The 18706-nt window shown below is 38.4% G+C and overlaps 2 protein-coding genes across 2 annotated transcripts in view; one reads left to right on the top strand and one right to left on the bottom strand.

The window, feature by feature from the left end:
* LOC124711187 (HIV Tat-specific factor 1 homolog) overlaps positions 1-16037 on the bottom strand; it is a 580556-nt gene extending 564519 nt beyond the window's left edge. The window contains exons 1-2 of the mRNA XM_047241116.1: positions 15434-16037; positions 4813-5063 (exon numbers count right to left, since the gene is read on the bottom strand). Of these exons, the coding sequence (XP_047097072.1) occupies positions 4813-5063; positions 15434-15791 (609 nt within the window). The 5' untranslated portion in view covers positions 15792-16037. The remainder of the gene's footprint in view (positions 1-4812; positions 5064-15433) is intronic.
* A 443-nt stretch (positions 16038-16480) lies between these two features.
* LOC124711816 (protein lethal(2)essential for life-like) lies at positions 16481-18246 on the top strand. The gene is made up of 4 exons (XM_047242042.1): positions 16481-16641; positions 16856-17014; positions 17164-17385; positions 17775-18246. Exons 2-4 carry the CDS (start codon positions 16856-16858, stop codon positions 17913-17915), a joined length of 522 nt encoding a protein of 173 aa, XP_047097998.1. The 5' UTR covers positions 16481-16641; the 3' UTR covers positions 17916-18246.
* The last annotated feature ends 460 nt before the right edge of the window (positions 18247-18706 follow it).

Raw genomic sequence — 18706 nt, 5'->3', positions numbered from 1 at the left:
GGTTTGTAATGGCCAATTCTTGTGATGACATACAGTTTTTGCATACGCTCAAGCCACAGCCATTGTATTTTTTTCTGAGGATGAAAGGCACAAAATGTCGGCACAATTTTCAAAGTGCACAAAAGGGTCGTAAGAATAATAACTAAAAGGAGCAGTCGGGCTTATTGCAAAGAACTATCTAAAAACTGAGTATACTTTCAGTAATTCATCAACTGTTCTATATGTAATCATGGAACAAGAGCCAAGAAGGACAAACAAAAAACTTGAAAGAGTATTTTCTGCCAAGGAATAAAACTGTAAAATAAATTGCCCAAAGAGATGACTAAAATATCTCTATTTGAAAATAAATAAATAAATAAAAAAGCAGCTAAAACATGCTTCATGAGTAATGCATAGGCTACTACATACTTAAAGTTTACTTAGAGGACTTGAAGCAGAGTTTAATAACACTGTCACATCACAATACATAATCACAATGTAATGCTTCTACAATCTGCATTATAGTAATTATTTTCTTGTAGTAATGTCTTGTCATTATCCTGGGCTCAACATCTCACATAACGGGGGAGATAAAGACTCAGTTTTGCAGATGACTGAAGGGAGAACATGGAGATGTCCAAGTTCATAGTCCTGGAGTCACCAGCAAGCATCCATAGTGTGTGCAGTGCGGCAAACTATGCTTTATTATAAGATATTTAGTGCAAATTGTGTTTGGTAAAGAGATGGTGGTGGTGATGATGAAGTTCCATACACTTTGACAGAGCGTAGGGAATGACGCGAGAGACCTGCACCGCTGTACTAGGCAAGGTCCTAGCGGAGGTGGTTTGCCATTGCCTTCGACCGTAATGGGGATGAATGATGATGATGAAGATGACACAACACCACCCAGTCATCTTGAGGCAGGTGAAAATCCCTGACCTAGCCGGGAATCAAAGCCGGGACCCCCTGCTGGTAAAGATAACACTGCACAGTAAGGACCTACCGAATGACACAGTGCAGTTCTTAAGACACAGGCTTCGTACTCAGAACGATGGATTTTGCTCTGTTCGGCCATAATGATTTAGGTTTTCCTAAAGCATTTCAGGCAAGTGTCAAGGTGGTTCCTCCAGCATGGCCAAGGGCAGCCACCTGTCCTATCCTCATAAACTTATGTATATATTCAGTCAGTGTGGTTGCGGCTGCCTGAGACTATTGATGACAAAGGCCTTACTGGCCAAAAGCTTTATTTGTGAAAGTCTTTTTGTTATGCCTATCTGAGGCTCAGCATCTTCGCTATATGGTGAGCAGCAACTTTCCTTTTCATAATATTGTATATATTCTACATGTATGTACACTGGATCTAGAATGAAATTCTCACTCTGCAGAGGAGTGTACAATGATATGAAATTTCCTGGCAGATTAAATCTGAGTGCCAGACCAAGACTCAAACTCAGGACCTTTGCCTTTTGTGGGAAAGTGCCCTACCGACTAACCTAAACAAGCACGACACACAACCCGTCCTCACAGATTTACTTCTGCTAGTACCTCAGCCCCTACCTTCCAAACTTCATAGAAGTCCTCCTGAAAAACCTTGCACGACTACTTGATATGTTCACTTTCACTGTATTATGATGACAAATCCTATGTCATTGTGAAATGGTTCCTGGACAAATGAATAAATAAAAATGTGACTTTCGATCTCTAAATTATGTTAAAGAAATTAACATAAGCACTGTTGTTGTTGTGGTCTTCAGTCCTGAGACTGGTTTGATGCAGCTCTCCATGCTACTCTATCCTGTGCAAGCTTCTTCATCTCCCAGTACCTACTGCAACCTACATCCTTCTGTATCTGTTTAGTGTATTCATCTCTTGGTCTCCCTCTACGATTTTTACCCTCCACGCTGCCCTCCAATACTAAATTTGTAATCCCTTGATGCCTCAGAACATGTCCTACCAACCTATCCCTTCTTCTGGTCAAGTTGTGCCACAAACTTCACATTTTGAAAGCTTCTATTCTCTTCTTGTCTAAGCTATTTAATGTCCATGTTTCACTACCATACATGGGTACACTCCATACAAATACTTTCAGAAAGGACTTCCTGACACTTAAATCTATACTTCATGTTAACAAATTTCTCTTCTTCAGAAACGCTTTCCTTGCCATTGCCAGTCTACATTTTATATCCTCTCTACTTCGACCATCATCAGTTATTTTGCTCCCCAAATAGCAAAACTCCTTTACTACTTTAAGTGTCTCATTTCCTAATCTAATTCCCTCAGCATCACCCGACTTAATTCGACTACATTCCATTATCCTCGTTTTGCTTTTGTTGATGTTCATCTTATATCCTCCTTTCAAGACGCTATCCATTCCATTCAACTGCTCTTCCAAGTCCTTTGCTGTCTCTGACAGAATTACGATGTCATCGGCGAACCTCAAAGTTTTTATTTCTTCTCCATGGATTTTAATACCTACTCCACATTTTTCTTTTGTTTCCTTTACTGCTTGCTCAATATACAGATTGAATAACATTGGGGAGAGGCTACAACCCTGTCTTACTCCCTTCCCAACAACTGCTTCTCTTTCATGTCCCTCGACTCTTATAACTCCCATCTGGTTTCTGTACAAATTGTAAATAGCCTTTCGCTCCCTGTATTTTACCCCTGCCACCTTCAGAATTTGAAACAGAGTATTCCTGTCAATATTGTCAAAAGCTTTCTCTAAGTCTACAAATGCTAGAAATGTAGGTTTGCCTTTCCTTAATCTTTCTTCTAAGATAAGTCATAAGGTCAGTATTGCCTCACGTGTTCCAGTATTTCTACAGAATCCAAACTGATCTTCCCCGAGGTCTGCTTCTACTAGTTTTTCCATTCGTCTGTAAAGAATTCGTGTTTGTATTTTGCAGCTGTGGCTTATTATACTGATTGTTCGGTAATTTCACATCTGTCAACACCTGCTTTCTTTGGGATTTGAATTATTATATTCTTCTTGAAGTCTGTGGGTATTTCGCCTGTCCCATACATCTTGCTCACCAGATGGTAGAGTTTTGTCAGGACTGGCTCTCCCAAGGCCGTCAGTAGTTTCAATGGAATGTTGTCTACTCCGGGGGCCTTGTTTCGACTCAGGTCTTTCAGTGCTTTGTCAAACTCTTCACGCAGTATCATATCTCCCATTTCATCTTCATCTACATCCTCATCCATTTCCATAATATTGTTCTCAAGTACATCGCCCTTGTATAGACCCTCTATATACTCCTTCCACCTTTCTGCTTTCCCTTCTTTGCTTAGAACTGGGTTTCCATCTGAGCTCTTGATGTTCATACAAGTGGTTCTCTTATCTCCAAAGGTCTCTTTAATTTTCCTGTAAGCAGTATCTATCTTACCCCTAGTGAGATAAGCCTCTACATCCTTACATTTGTCCTCTAGCCATCCCTGCTTAGCTATTTTGCGCTTCCTGTCGATCTAATTTTTGAGACGTTTGTATTCCTTTTTGCCTGCTTTATTTACTGCATTTTTATATTTTCTCCTTTCATCAATTTAACTCAATATTTCTTCTGTTAACCAAGGATTTCTTCTAGCCCTCGTGTTTTTACCTACTTGATCCTCTGCTGCCTTCACTACTTCATCCCTCAAAGCTACCCATTCTTCTTCTACTGTATTTCTTTCCCCCATTCCTGTCAATTGTTCCCTTATGCTCTCCCTGAAACTCTGTATAACCTCTGGTTCTTTCAGTTTATCCAGGTCCCATCTCCTTAAATTCCCACCTTTTTGCAGTTTCTTCAGTTTTAATCTACAGGTCATAACCAATAGATTGTGGTCAGAGTCCACATCTGACCCTGGAAATGTCTTACAATTTAAAACCTGGTTCCTAAATCTCTGTCTTACCATTATATAATCTATGTGATACCTTTTAGTATCGCCAGGGTTCTTCCATGTATACAACCTTCTTTCATGATTCTTAAACCAAGTGTTAGCTTTGATTAAGTTGTGCTGTGTGCAAAATTCTACCAGGTGGCTTCCTCTTTCATTTCTTAGCCCCAATCCATATTCACCTACTACGTTTCCTTCTCTCCCTTCTCCTACTACCGAATTCCAGTCACCCATGACTATTAAATTTTCGTCACCCTTAACTATCTGAATAATTTCTTTTATTTCATCATACATTTCTTCAATTTCTTCGTCATCTGCAGAGCTAGTTGGCATATAAACTAGTACTACTGTAGTAGGTGTGGGCTTCGTATCTATCTTGGCCACAATAATGCGTTCACTATGCTGTTTGTAGTAGCTTACCCGCATTCCTATTTTCCTATTCATTATTAAACCTACTCCTGCATTACCCCTAGGGCAGCAGTCTGGATGATTGACTGATCTGGCCTTGTAACAATAACCAAAACGGCCTAGCTGTGCTGGTACTGTGAACGGCTGAAAGCAAGGGGAAACTACGGCCGTAATTTTTCCCGAGGGCATGCAGCTTTACTGTACGATTAAATGATGATGGCGTCCTCTTGGGTAAAATATTCCGGAGGTAAAATAGTCCCCCATTCGGATCTCCGGGCGGGGACTACTCAAGAGGATGTCGTTATCAGGAGAAAGAAAACTGGCGTTCTACGGATCGGAGCGTGGAATGTCAGATCCCTTAATCGGGCAGGTAGGTTAGAAAATTTAAAAAGGGAAATGGATAGGTTAAAGTTAGATATAGTGGGAATTAGTGAAGTTCGGTGGCAGGAGGAACATAAGCACTATATGGCTAGATTTCAATTATACTGAAACTGACTGTAATCTACAAATAATATCTGTGGGTGAGTGAAAAGTGTGTGCAGCTGGTTAACAAACCTTTGGAAACCATGCATTCTTTTCGCGGTCCCAGATGTAAACTGATCCATCAGTAGGATCCGTATAGGTATGGGTGTCACCTTCAAAGCCGTAAGTTCCTTTCGTCATGTCTTGTTTAACTGGCTGGACTTCTTCAGTTTCTGAGTCTGTTTCATGCTCCGTTTTCTCTTCTGGTGCTTCTTTAACCACTGAATCAGTGTCAGCCTTAATTACCCATGAATTTTTACCTGTATCATACTTGTATGTCACACCTGGAAAATAACAACAAAATTTTTCGTAACTTATGAACACTGGTTGTTCGAAGTAGTGATGAAATATTTCAGTATTATCACTTCTAGGAATTAACATATATACTCAATACTATGGCACTCCATTACCAGTACATCAAACAATAGCTTCTGTTAATTGATTAGATTAGATTAGGATCATTTTTCTTTCCATAGAATGAAAAATGAAAGGATTCTTGCAGGTGTGGAACATGTGAGAAAGAATAACAAAAAAAACATAGAACATTCAAATACAATACTCACTTCCCTGATCATTTGTCAGGGAATTGTCAAGGTACTGTTAATATTCACAGAATTAATACACTGTCAGACTGAAACATAGTTATGCATTTTTAGGAAATTTATCATAGGCCTATACAATGTAGCTAATACTGACTGCTGTGACCAAGTGTTGTCAAAACTGAAATCTAACAAGACATTTTTATTTAAGCCAGTCTAAGAGTCCCTGTTAAGATATTCAACTATAGAGCAGAAGGAGATGCCTACCGAAAAGGCTTTCAAACTCTGTTTAAACTGCCAAACAATAGAAATTCCATTTACGAACATCAACAATGTAGGAAAAGACAGACTCTAGTTAACATAAACAAGATACGTTATGTTGCCAACAGGCGCATTTAAATGATGCTTACGTAAAGCTTTCGGCTACAGCCTTCATCAGAAAAAGAGAAACACACCATTCACACACACAAGCAAGCACACCTCATGCACACATGACAGCAAACTCCGGCATCTCAGACCGAATGCAACTATTGTGTATGATGCAAGCAGCAATCTGGAGAGGGTGGGAAAGAGATAGTAGTTAGTAATGTACAGGTGGGAAGAGAGACTTCTTTATGATAAGTACCAGTGTACCTGCTTACACTGTGCTTTATCTGAAACCAAGTTTTTAATGATTACTGGCAATTTACTGAAAATGTGTGTTCTGGATACTGGATCCCTTTCTGGACCAAGGTAAGTGATTTTAGGTCTTTATGTAGATTGTTCTTATTCCTAGTGTTGATACTATGTATTGAGTTATTGCTTGAAAATAGAGACATATTATTTGCAATAAATTTCATTATGGAATAAACATATTGAGAAGCAATTATTAAAATTCCCAGTTCTTTGAACAGGTATCTACATCTAGATGATGTTCTTGAATTTACACCACAAATGAGTTTTACTACATGCTTTTGCACTCCAAATACTTTTGCTCGGTTTGACAAGTTTCCCCAGAATATGATCCCATGTGAGATAACAGAATGAAAGTAAGTATTCCAACATCAGATACATCAAACACACACATGAAAAACAGACAGGCAGAGAAAGAGAGCTGTGTTTAGTTTAAAGAAGAACATTACAAAAGATGAGCTACTGTGTTCAACGTTCTTTTCAATACAGCAAAATGTCCTGTTTCTGATATTACTTTCTTATTCCATCCAAAGATTCACATGACTTGTTACAGAGTTCACAATTATTACACATCATGACTTCCACAGCTGGTCTATGGTGATGACATGGAGGATATTTAAAACATTAAGAAGGGAGAATAGATAAACAGTCAGGTATTGTCTGTGCAGTATCTCACTATTTAGTTTGAATTTATCCCTGATTAGACATGAGATCATGGTTATATTCAACATGGGAAAGCTATGACATAGGTCAAACCACACATAATGTAAAAGCACTATTTTAAAATAATTCGAAGGTATATGTTTCACCTTAAAAATATTTTCACACAAGAATCATCATAGCAGGGAAAGCTTTTACAAATCTTCGTCTATGCAATGTCAACACAATAGTGTCATGTAAAGGTAAAAAAGGTAAATACACATGTGATTTCTATATGCAGTTTTACCTTTATACAACAATGACACTATTCTGAGAACTTTCCATGGATGAATGTTCCTAAATGCTACCTACGCAAAGAAGGTTCTTCTAATGATAAAAGACAGGTCTCTACAAAACAAACTAAAGTAGTGCTGTCGCATTACGTGTGGTTGGGCCTACATTTCAGCTTTCCCAAGGAAGTACGTTTAATGTCCATCAACAATGAAGTCTTTAGAAATGGAGAACAACCTTGCATATGGAGGGAAGGTGAAAGAAAGCAGCTGTGTCCTTTCAAAAGAAACCATCCCAGTATTTGCCTTAATTAATTAACAAAATGTGAGACTTATAAATATGGATGACCAAACAGGGATTTGGGCCATCATCCTTCCGAATAGGAGTCCAGTGCCTATCCCAAAGAGAACTACTTCTGCTTCTTAGACATATAATGGAAGATTATTTACATTTGGTCATTTCATGTCAAGTGGCCTAAGGGTCCCCACTCGACAATCTCGTACTTTGATGAAATTTTTACATGATGTACATATAGACCTTACATGAAGCACTGCCAAATTACAGCTTGATTGGCAAGAACAGGAACACAGTAGAGAGGAACACAGGGAGAGGAACACAGTAGAAGAAGAGTGGGTAGCTTTGAGAAATGACATACCGAAGGCAGCACAACATCAAGTAGGTAAAAAGATGAGAGCTAGTAGAAATCCTTGGGTATCACAAGAGATAATGAATTTAACTGATGAAAGCAGAAAATATAAAAATGCACTAAATGAAGCAGGTAAAAGGGAGTACAAACACCTCAAATATAAGATCAACAGGAAGTGCAAAATGGCTAAGCAAGAATGGCTAGAAGACAAATGTAAGGGATACAGAAGCATATATCACTAGATGTATAATAGCTGCCACCTACAGGAAAATGAAAGAGACCTTTGGAGAAAAGAGAACCACCTGTATGAATCTCAAGATTTCAGATGGAAAACCAGTCCTAAGCAATGAAGAGAAAGCAGAGAGGTGGGAGGAGTATACAGAGGGTCTATACAAGGGAGATGTACTTGAGGGAGATATTATAGAAATGGAATAGGACATAGATGAAGAGGAGATTGGAGATACGATACTAAGTCAAAAAAAGGCTCTGGGAATAGATAACATTCCGTTAGAGCTGCTGATAGCCTTGGGAGAGCCAGCCACGACAAAACTTTTCCACCCAGTGAACAAGACGTATGAGACAGGTGAAATACCATCAGACTTCAAGAAGAATATAGTAATACCAATTCCAAAGGAAGCAGGTACTGACAGGTGTGAAAATTACCAAACTATCAGTTTAATAAGTCAAGGATGTAAAATACTAACACGAATTCTTTATGGATAATTGGAAAGACTGATAGACGCCGACCTCAGAGAAGATGAGTTTGGATTCCGGAGAAAATAGTTTAAAGAAAGGCAAACCAATGTTTATAGCATTTATAAACTTTGAGAAAACTTTTGAAAATATTGACTGGGGTATGCTCTTTCAAATTCTAAAGGTGGTTGGGGTAAAAATACAGGGAATGAAAGGCTTTTTACAATTTGTAAGGAAAACAGATGGCAATTAGCTAGGGGCAGGAAAAGGAAGCAGTGGTTGAGAAGGGAGTTAGACAGGGTTGTAGCCTATCCCTGGTGTTATTCAATCTGTATATTGAGCAAACAGTAAAGAAAACAAAAGAAAAATTTGGAGTAGGAATTAAAGTTCAGGGAGAACAAATAAAAACTTTGAGATTTGCCGATGATATTGTAATGCTGGCAGAGACAGCAAAGAACTTGGAACAACAGCTGAATGGAATGAACAATGTCTTGAAAGGAGGATATAAAGTGAATATTAACAAAAGAAAAACGAGAATAATGGAATGTAGTAGAATTAAATCAGGTGATGCTGAGGGAATTAGGTTGGGAAATGAGACACTTAAAGTAGTAGATGAGTTTTGCTTTTTAGGGAGCAAAATAACTAATGGTAGTCAAAGTGGAAAGGATATAAATTGTAGACTGACGATGGCAAGAAAAACGTTTTTGAAGAAGAGAAATTAGTTAACATTGAGCTTAGATTTAATTGTAAGGAAGTCCTTTCTGAAAGTATATGCATGGAGTGAAGCCATGTATGGAAGTGAAACATGGACGATAGACAGTTTAGACTAGAAGAGAATAGAAGATTTTGAAATGTGGTGCTAAAGATGAATACTAAAGATTAGATGGGTCGATCATGTAACTAATGACGAAGTACTGAACAGACTTGGAGAGGAGAGGAATTTGTGACACAACTTCACTAGACGAAGGGATCAGTTGGTAGGACACATTCTGAGGCATCAAGAGATCACCAATTTAGTATTGGTGGGAAGTTGGGTGGTAAAAATCAAAGAGGGAGACCAAGAGATGAATAAAACAAGCTGATTCAGAAGGATATAGGTTGCAATAGTTACTCGAAGATGAAGAGGCTTGTACAGGATAGAATAGCATGGAGAGATGCATCAAACCAGTCTTTGGACTGAAGAGTACAGCAACAAGCTAACTTTCACAAGGGGCAGATTATTATTACACAGAGCCCGCGCATGAGTACCTTGAAAATGGCGAAGCTGGTCCAATGTTCATGTGCTATTGTTGTCAGTAACTGTGGAAAGAGGTAGAAGGACAATGAAAATACCACTAGGCACTAAATGGTTGGACATACACAACTCTTCACAGAATGTGGGTTCATAGGCTTGTCTGCTCTGTGAAGTAGGACAGACAGTGATCTGTTGCACCTCTGTCAAAAGAGCACAATGGTGGTGCATGTAAAGTGTTTCAGAGCACACCATTCATTGTATATTGCTGAACATGAGGCTCTGCAGTAGGCTACTATTATGTGTTAACATGTTGAACCCACATCGTTGTCAATTATGATCACAGTGGGCACAGGACCAACAGGATTCAACCATTGATCAATGGAAACGTGTCAGCTCTTAAGGTGAATCACATTTTTGCTACACTAGGTAAATGGTCATCTCCATAAACACTGTCCTCAAGGTGAACAGCGGCTCGAAATGTGCAGCATGCCACAGACGCAGGTTGGTGAGAGCAGAGTTATGCTATAGAAGACATTGTCCTGAAATTGCATAGGACTTGTGACAGTAATTGAAGACATGCTGATAGCTCCAAATCAACTGCATCCCTTCATGCTTGATGTCTTCCACTATGGCGATGCCATCTTTCAGCAGTATCACTGCCCATATCTCAGAGACAGAACCATGCTACAGTGGTTTGAGGAGCATAATAAAGAACTTACAATGTCTCGGTGACCAAATTCACCTGATCTAAATCCTATGGAACCCATCTGGGTTACTACTGGACACCATCACCTTGTACGCAAATCAGTGGTCCGTTATTTATATCAATTACATGACCTGTGCACAGACATCTAAAGCCACATACCTCCAAAAATCTACAAACAAACTGTTGGATCCCTGATATGCATAATCAGTTATGTATGTCATTGCAAAGATTAAAAAACAAACTATTAAGCAGGTGGTTATAACGTTTTGGCTCATCCATGTGCATCAAAATTGGTTGCAATACAAGTTTTCATGAATTCTGGCATTTTTATTGTTAGATTTTCAGTGATTGTGCTGAACTGTAGTCAGTAGGTACCATCACTGGTTAGTTTTTGAAGTCAGTTATGTAAGCGAGTTTTGGTTCGTTTTAGACCCTTCTTTAAATAAACAAGGTAAAAGAAGATATGGGTGACGGATTAGATGATTTGAGTGGGCTTCATTTTTGCTGCATTCAAGTGCAACTTGTTCTACTTGGCTTTTGAATTTTGGATGAACTTCTGATATCTGGGGCTTCATTCGAGCTTTATAGGTCAAGTGAAATTTGCAATACTGGGTTTTCAAGTTGCGTGTCGGCGGTATCAAGGGCTTTGTTTCACCTATATAGGTCACGTGAAATCTGTGATACCAGAATTTCTAGTTGTGTGTGGGCTCCTGGTATAAAAAGGCTTCATTTGAGCTGTATAGGCCAAGTGCAATTTACAATAAAAATGGTTTTTGTTTTTGCACTTTTTGGTTGTGCTGAATGTTGAGGTTTATATTTGTTTTGGAATGATGTCATTATTTTTATTGTCGCATATTTAGTTTGCCCCACCCAAAACTCCCTACTTCCCACAGTTGGCCTATTAGTTTCATTTCATTGCTGAAGTTAAATACTGGACATGTTATTTATGTTTGTTCTCAGATGTAATGAGTGGCTTCACCGTCACCATATTTATATGTTTCAAACACGAGTGTCTGCCATCGTAACGACATCACAGATGAAAGTGGATGGGTGGAACTGCAACTTTCGGTAATCCAGGCAGTTAATAATCTTAAAGAGGCACATGTCTATTTGATTGCTTTTTGAATAGACAATGACCATACTGATACCAAATTGCTACAAACAGTGGGGAAGATCTGCTTCAGCAATCTGCTTGAAGAAGAATTTCTCATGAAGTAAAGATTTACTAGTATTTCTAGTGGGTTTGTGTAATGATGTAATCTGTGATTTAGGCTCTTCAGGGAATGATCATCAAAAAGATTATCGTGATCCAATAGGAGGCTGTGGAGGTAATACTTTAAACACTAATCTTAATTACACACCCGAGAATAACATCAGGCACACTGCTGAGAATGCGAAGATTGAGTCAATGGCTCAGTGGTATACGTCATGGATGAAGTGTTCTGTGGAATAAGTTAATGCAGAGTTTGGAAAACCGCTTATGGGACGGATACATTCCCAAATGGATATTACTGAAGCACTGCCTGTTGTCTGGTCACATCCTACATAGTGTAATCTGCATATGAATGCCTCTAGTAAGAGACTATTTCCACATGCAATTGCCAGAAGCACCCTACCCCTACTAATTGGGCCACGGGGAGTGTCTGACTCCATCTGTCGGCTTTGACCCACGACATATTGATGTTGTATTGTGTGACGTCATCATAGCACGGCATTTTTGAGATGGTCAGTATTTGTAGATGCCATGTTGTGGTAATTTGTGAACTGCTCTTGTGGCGGATGTTGAGGTTTGGAATTGTTTGTTTTACATAAGGTATTCAGTCATCTGACTCTGTGTAATCAGTGTGAAGTTGTTGTTGGAACTATGGCCTTGTAGCCATTAAGTAACTTTAATTTACACAGAAATGAATGAAATGATCGTATGGCATTGTTAGCCGTGAGGCCCCATGCGGGGGGGGCGGGGGGGCTCGGAAGCCGTATTGCAAGTCCTTTTTAGTGGACGCCAGTTCGGCGACTTGCGGGTCAGTGGTATGCAAAAATGCTACCGCTACAGAGGCAGACTTTAATTTACTGGTTTGGGGATTATGCATTCACGTTTGTGTCAGGTTTTTTTTTTTTTTTCTTTTTTTTTTTTTTTTTTTTTTTTGGGGGGGGGGGGGGGGGGGGGGAGCTGAATGTAGTAGTGTTTTCTGTTAGTGATAGATGTGCAGAAAAATTCAATAGTTTTTCGCTCCATGTTGCACTAGGTGCTGACATGGTGATGATGCTTAGGTTCTTGCAGCAGTTTGGCTTGACTGCCAACTATGTGAGGTGACATGTTTGTGGTGAGATTATCAAGGTGACTAGAATCCTGACCTCTCTTACCAGGAATCTCTATATGTGGTGCTGTTGTAGTGACAATATTTGTTGATCCATGTGGTGCCTCCACCACCTGCTTCGAGAGATCTATGTTGGCCATTAGGGAGAATGTTTTATTGATGTACTATTTTTGTTATCGGTTCTCTTCACATTTTTGCATGCACGAGACACGAGTGAGTGTGAGAAGTGTGGTAGGTTGGTTTTCTTTTTGTAGAGAAGATTATGTCATGAGTATGTGAAGTATTGGGGGAAATTTTTTGGGGGCGGGGGTGATAGTGGAGATTGATGAGTGTCAATCTCTGATAGGAAGGAGAAGAGGCAATCTTCCAATTTGCAGTCTCATTTGGATGAATATTGCAGGCGGAAGTGATTATGTGAAATTTGCACTACCTGGATTTTTAACTTGTGTTTGGTTTCAGTTCTCAATGGCTATGTTTGAGCTGCATAGATTAACTGAAAGTAGTACTACCATTTTCTGGAGTTTTGTGTGTTGGTTTTTTTGTATTGAGGGCTTTGTTTGAGCTATGTAGGTAAAGTGAAATGTGAGGTTCCTGTGGTTTTCATGTTTGTGGCATTATGTTATATATTTTGACAATTTTTGGTGTTTTATTTGATGAATTATACTTGTTTTAGGGTGGTGCTATTTTTTGTGCTGTTGTATATTTAGCTTGCGCCCCCCCCCCCCCTCTAAACACCCAAATTCCCAAAATAGTCCCATTAGTTTCATTGTACTCTTGAAATGAAATACTGTCATGCTGTTTTTATTTTTGGTCTTATGTGTATGTAGTGACACTATGGTTGTTATATCGGATAGCTGGAAGTAGGTGGTATGCTGTGTTGATGAAATAATGAGTCAAAGAAAATGGGTGCAATCAGACACTTCTGTAGTGTGTTCCTTAGGCCTATTTAGGGTAGGTTCATCTGAATGACAGAGTTGCAGAAGAGATATAGCTTCAGCTGGAAAACAAAATACTGCAGTTTGGACAAAGCCATAGATGTTAAAGAAAATGATTTTAATGTCTTCCATTAAACCATTACAAACCTCATTAGGCTAATAAAAAGGTTGAAGTTCACAGATACGTAGGGAAATGAAAGGAAGGATAGATGGAACAGACTTGTCTATGAAAATCACTGACATTTAACAGATTCAACTAATAGTGTTGTGAAACCATCAATAAGAAAATGGAATATCTACATATGCAAAAAATGGAATCAAGTCCCTGGCACTCTGAATTAATTATATTGTGCTGAACAGCTCTTTGAATGCTGTGCCACAGAACTGAATCAGGAAATAAGCTTGTACTCACCGACAGGTTTCAGGTCATGAGCAGGATGTATCTTAAACTACATTATGTAGTTAGAAACAGTTGTGCTGACTTACATCGAGACTTGTCATTTGTGAAGACTAATGTTGATTTTTTGGCCGATAGAACTTGCCGATGGCACCTAGAGCTGTTGATGTCCTGCTTCCGGTAAAAGTTACAGACTGGAGCCCCCTTTTATTTTTCAATGTGGCACAAAAGTAAACATTAGGCTTTACTACCGGTCAACAGATTTTCTTCTTCACATTTGTAGGCTTCTCCAACTCATAATCAAACTGTCACCTTTCAACTTAACAAAGACCTCAGACTGTGCTCGGTCTGTCTTCCAACCAAGATTTCAAGGTAGGTCCAATACCACATTTTCACCTCACCATTGCACTATCTTTCACAGAAAAAATTCCATATGAAGATTGAAGGAAATAGAGCAACAGCCACTAGCATGTTGTTTCTAGACTCAACAACCTTCAATAAGTTAATTGTAAAATCCAAAGTCAATAGTTTATCTGATCATGATGGACAAAAATCAACAATTGAATATATTGACCAGTTAGGTACCAATCACAGAAGAAAAGTGGTGTATAATGGAATCATAAACAATTATTTATAAAGCAGACAATGTTGAGCAAAAATCCACCTCAGCTGAACTATGATAAACACAATCACAACACAAGACACAAAAATAATTTGCAAGTAGATTTCGTTGTCTTCTCTAGGGTTCAGAGTAGAGTTATGTACATTATTGCTTCATGTTAAATGGGAGCTTGTTGTATATATTCAACAAGCTCCAATTTAACATAAAGTAGTAAATTGTGGCTTCCAACCAATACAAAATAAATTTTAAAACACACCTCATCAGCCACTGTTTCTACAATTTTTTTTAAAAAAAATCTAAATTCAAGAAGCAGCAGAGCACATTGTAAAGCTGCGTGGAAGTATGCAGTTAACAGAGTTCTGTAATTACAAGTTCATTCTTTGAGAAATGTAATTACGTAAATATTAAGCCACCAGTTGCAGCTGTGTGATTAGAGCAATGTGAAGAACAATTGAGGAAGTTGAAGGTGTTCCATCAATTTGGGGATATACTTTCAGTGCTTTTTATTTTAGATTCAGTTCTATGGCCACTAAAAACTGTATCTATGATTACACTGTGTGTAAATATATAGGCTAGCTACAGAGGTTTAGCCCTACTTACAAAGTCATTTTTACTTTTAATAAAAATATTCGCTGACTCCTGGTCAAATGTATGTTTTCCATAAATAAACTATTTACAATTACATATTCAACAGACCAAGGTGTTGTACGATACAATACACAAAAGCGCAAACCGTTTATGAAAAAACGATGGTTTGAGTACCACAGTTCTCTACTTGGTATCTCCATACTGGACGCGAGCGACATTTGGTTCCCTTCGCCCATATTGATGTCTGATTCACGCACTATTCAATAACATAAGGCGAAAATCAAACAAAATGTTGCCACTTTCTCCAATACAAAAGTACACACTCAAATATAGACAAAATGTGAAATTAATTGAAAGGAAAATTATAGACTAACCTGATTGAGAATCCTTGTAGATATACGATTCTCCGTCAAACTGGTATTCTTCAGGCGATACTAAAGAGTTCGGCGCGACGCATTTAGAAGTCGTAGGGCCAGTGGCACTTTCAGAAGCGTCAGCATTAGCAGCTTTCGTTTCTTCTGCATTTTTTGTTCTTGGGACCCATTCGTTTTTTATTCCATCCCATTCATACTGAAAGGAAGATTCTGGGTCTGTGTAAACGCATACATCATCTTCGTAATGTACGTTTGCTGCATTCATCCCATGTTCCTTTAAAGTGGCTTCGTCTTGCGAATACTGTTCTGTCAGTTGCACGTCTTTTGAATCACGCTCTCCAGAATTTTCGTCTGCCATTCTTCCAGTTTCACAATATAACTGAGGCTTTGGTTACAATTATATAGCACGCCACTTCTACAACGTGAGAAAAATCAAACACGACTGAGAATAATATGTAAGGCTTCCAACTGCGATTATACTTGTTTTGTCCGCTCCCTGAGATTTCCATATTTCAACTGATCTGTCATATTTTCATACGGTGAAAATATCGAACGAAAGAAGCTGCAGCACTTACAACTTTTTCAAACGCAAACCACAACACAAAACAATAACAACTCAAAGATTTTAATAGAAAGATGTTGAATTTCGCTTCATTCTTCCAAACAATGTCAAGAGGCACAGATACCTTGTTCCAACAATTATTTACTCAAAAATCTGTATATCAAAATGTTTTTGTGTTAATAATTAAATCTTTTGCACTGACTATTACTGCTTAAACTATTGTCAATAAGGGATTAAAGCCGTAAATAATAAAAATTTCTTATATAAATTAATATATTGTATCATTTCTAAGCTCATTTTAATACTTATTTTTAGAAACGAAATAGATTACTCAATCAAATACCAAAAATGTGCAGCTATTATTCTGTGGCATAACAATAATTCTAGTTAGAATTTTGTATTCGTTCAAACTTCAACCAGTAGATGGCAGCTACTGCATATGTTGAACACTCCTGAAAATTCGAGAAGTTCTACGGTATAGAATCGATGTCAACGTAGTCGACTGAGAACATCCCAGATCATTCCATAGCGCGAAACATTCAGTATATAAACGTGACAGGAGCCGAGTTGGGCACTTGCGCTGACCACTTGCAATAGAGAAGTGATACGTGGATTTAAGGAACACCTGCGTTATTTGTGCTACACGGTAAGTGAGCAACTGTCTCGTGGATGTGGGCTTTGACATTAAAATAATTTATCGAGTTTGGCCCACTCGCTTCTGCTTGCGTGAGATTCGTGCTTGTTGTAGAGGAAAGTGTTAATAGCATTGTGAAGCGGCAAATGTGTGACAGTTATAAAGTGATGAAGTAAGAAAAATCTTTATGTGCTCTTTGCCCTTATCATATGGTTTGGTATTGTAGATGTCGTTGCTGCCACTGATTTTTGGTGAAATAGAGTACCCGAGCCCGAGGATTAGCCCTCGGTATTCTCGTAACTTGCTCCTCGATGCTCTGAGTCAGTTGGAAGCTGCACAGAAAGACCTTGGCGCAGCCCAGTACTACGGAGATGATGGCTTAAAGGTAAGAATGAACGCTATATAAAGAGGTATTGTTACAATTCTTATTGGAGTTCGTTCAAAGCATTGTCAACATTATTTAGACTGGAGCTAAACGGTCTATTTGGTAGTTGAAGTGTTGTCGTAACATTAACATAAAATTAACGCTTGCAGGTGAATCTCGATGTGCAACAATTCAAACCAGATGAAGTTACTGTAAAGGTCGTTGACAAATTTGTCGTCGTAGAAGCTAAACACGAGGAGAGACAGGACCAGCATGGATACATTTCTCGTAGTTTCACTCGTCGTTATTTAATACCGGAAGACGCCGATGCAGATAAAATAGCATCGACATTGTCTTCGGACGGCGTACTTAGCATTGTTGCACCGAAGAAAGTGAGTAATGTTCATTAAAGGTTCAGTTTCCTTGTCAAATACTTTAGCACAGGGGTTCCCAAGAAAATTTTCTCGAGGACCCCCCTCATAGAGCGTGATTGGTATGTTGTCATATCACAGTATCAAGTACCTAAGAAGAAAGCCACATTAAGAGTCTTTTTATACGTTTTCTATTTTTAGTACTTAGTAAAAACATTGACATTCATTATTAAAAAAATATTGAGCGGCCAAAACAAAAAATCTGTTAGCATACGAAATATAGTTTTATTCTAATAGCATCTTGCGGACCCTTGGGGTCCGCGGACCACCTGTTGGGAACCACTGCTCTAGACTTATAAGTTTAATAATTTGCTTCGAAGTTTTTACTAATTTTTAACATTACCTTCCAGAGGCCATTGCCCATGCCGGACGCCAATGAGAGGATAGTACCAATAGTTAGATCATCTGCACCAGCGGTAAAACAGGTTTCGGAACCTTCAAAAGTTGAGCAGGAGGGAGCAGCTGCAACAGACGATACATCATCCAAGTAAAAGACAAACGAAATTTAAGCGTCAGGATTGTAGTAACAGCTTCCTTAAAAGTAATGCTGTTGCGTGTTAAACTTAAGACTGATACTATTTTCCCCGTAGAAGGATTAATTTCATGAATTGTATCAACAAACAGTTACGTTATGTATTCAGATAATGGTCAAATGTCATTCTGTATATTCTCATTTACGTATATGTAACATGCAGATTTTCATGTGTATCTTACTAGAGATAAATGCTTGCCATAGAACTTCACCTTTGCAATATGAAATATAACTCTTTTTATATAAATGTTTCATTCCATTTGTAACTGCACTTCGGATTTGTAGGAGAATTTCTGTAATTAAGGAAAATAATAAAAATTGTTGTTGAACAGTGGTCATGAATTTCATTACTGAATTACCAACCTGTTCCTAAACATTCTCTGCCATTGTTCAGAATTCATGAAAGAAAGCATTCTAATAGTATGTATAGTTTGAAAAATAAATGCAATCCAAAGATCATGAAAGAGATGATTGTATTGGTAGGTAGTGGGGCTCGAATATTATTGCTTATGATGGATGTAGTAAGTTGGTCAACTCTTGCTCTTGCTCAAATCTTGGAAGCAAGAACTATGTGCAACACTGATTTAGTCTCTGTGGCCATGATCTTACACACATCCCTATCCACCTTGTACAAATACAGGAGTTTTTGTAATTACCAGTACCCTCTTAGGTAGATCAGACAGTTTGATTTTTGACCCAGAGGCTACAGCTGCAAACAGTTTATAGTGTTTGTTGATGTAGCCATGTGGA

This window comes from Schistocerca piceifrons, chromosome 8 (genome assembly GCF_021461385.2).
Source record: "Schistocerca piceifrons isolate TAMUIC-IGC-003096 chromosome 8, iqSchPice1.1, whole genome shotgun sequence".
Taxonomy (NCBI): Eukaryota; Metazoa; Arthropoda; class Insecta; order Orthoptera; family Acrididae; genus Schistocerca; species Schistocerca piceifrons.
The sequence above is the reverse complement of the archived record's forward strand: the minus strand, read 5'-3'. Positions and strand labels throughout refer to the sequence as shown.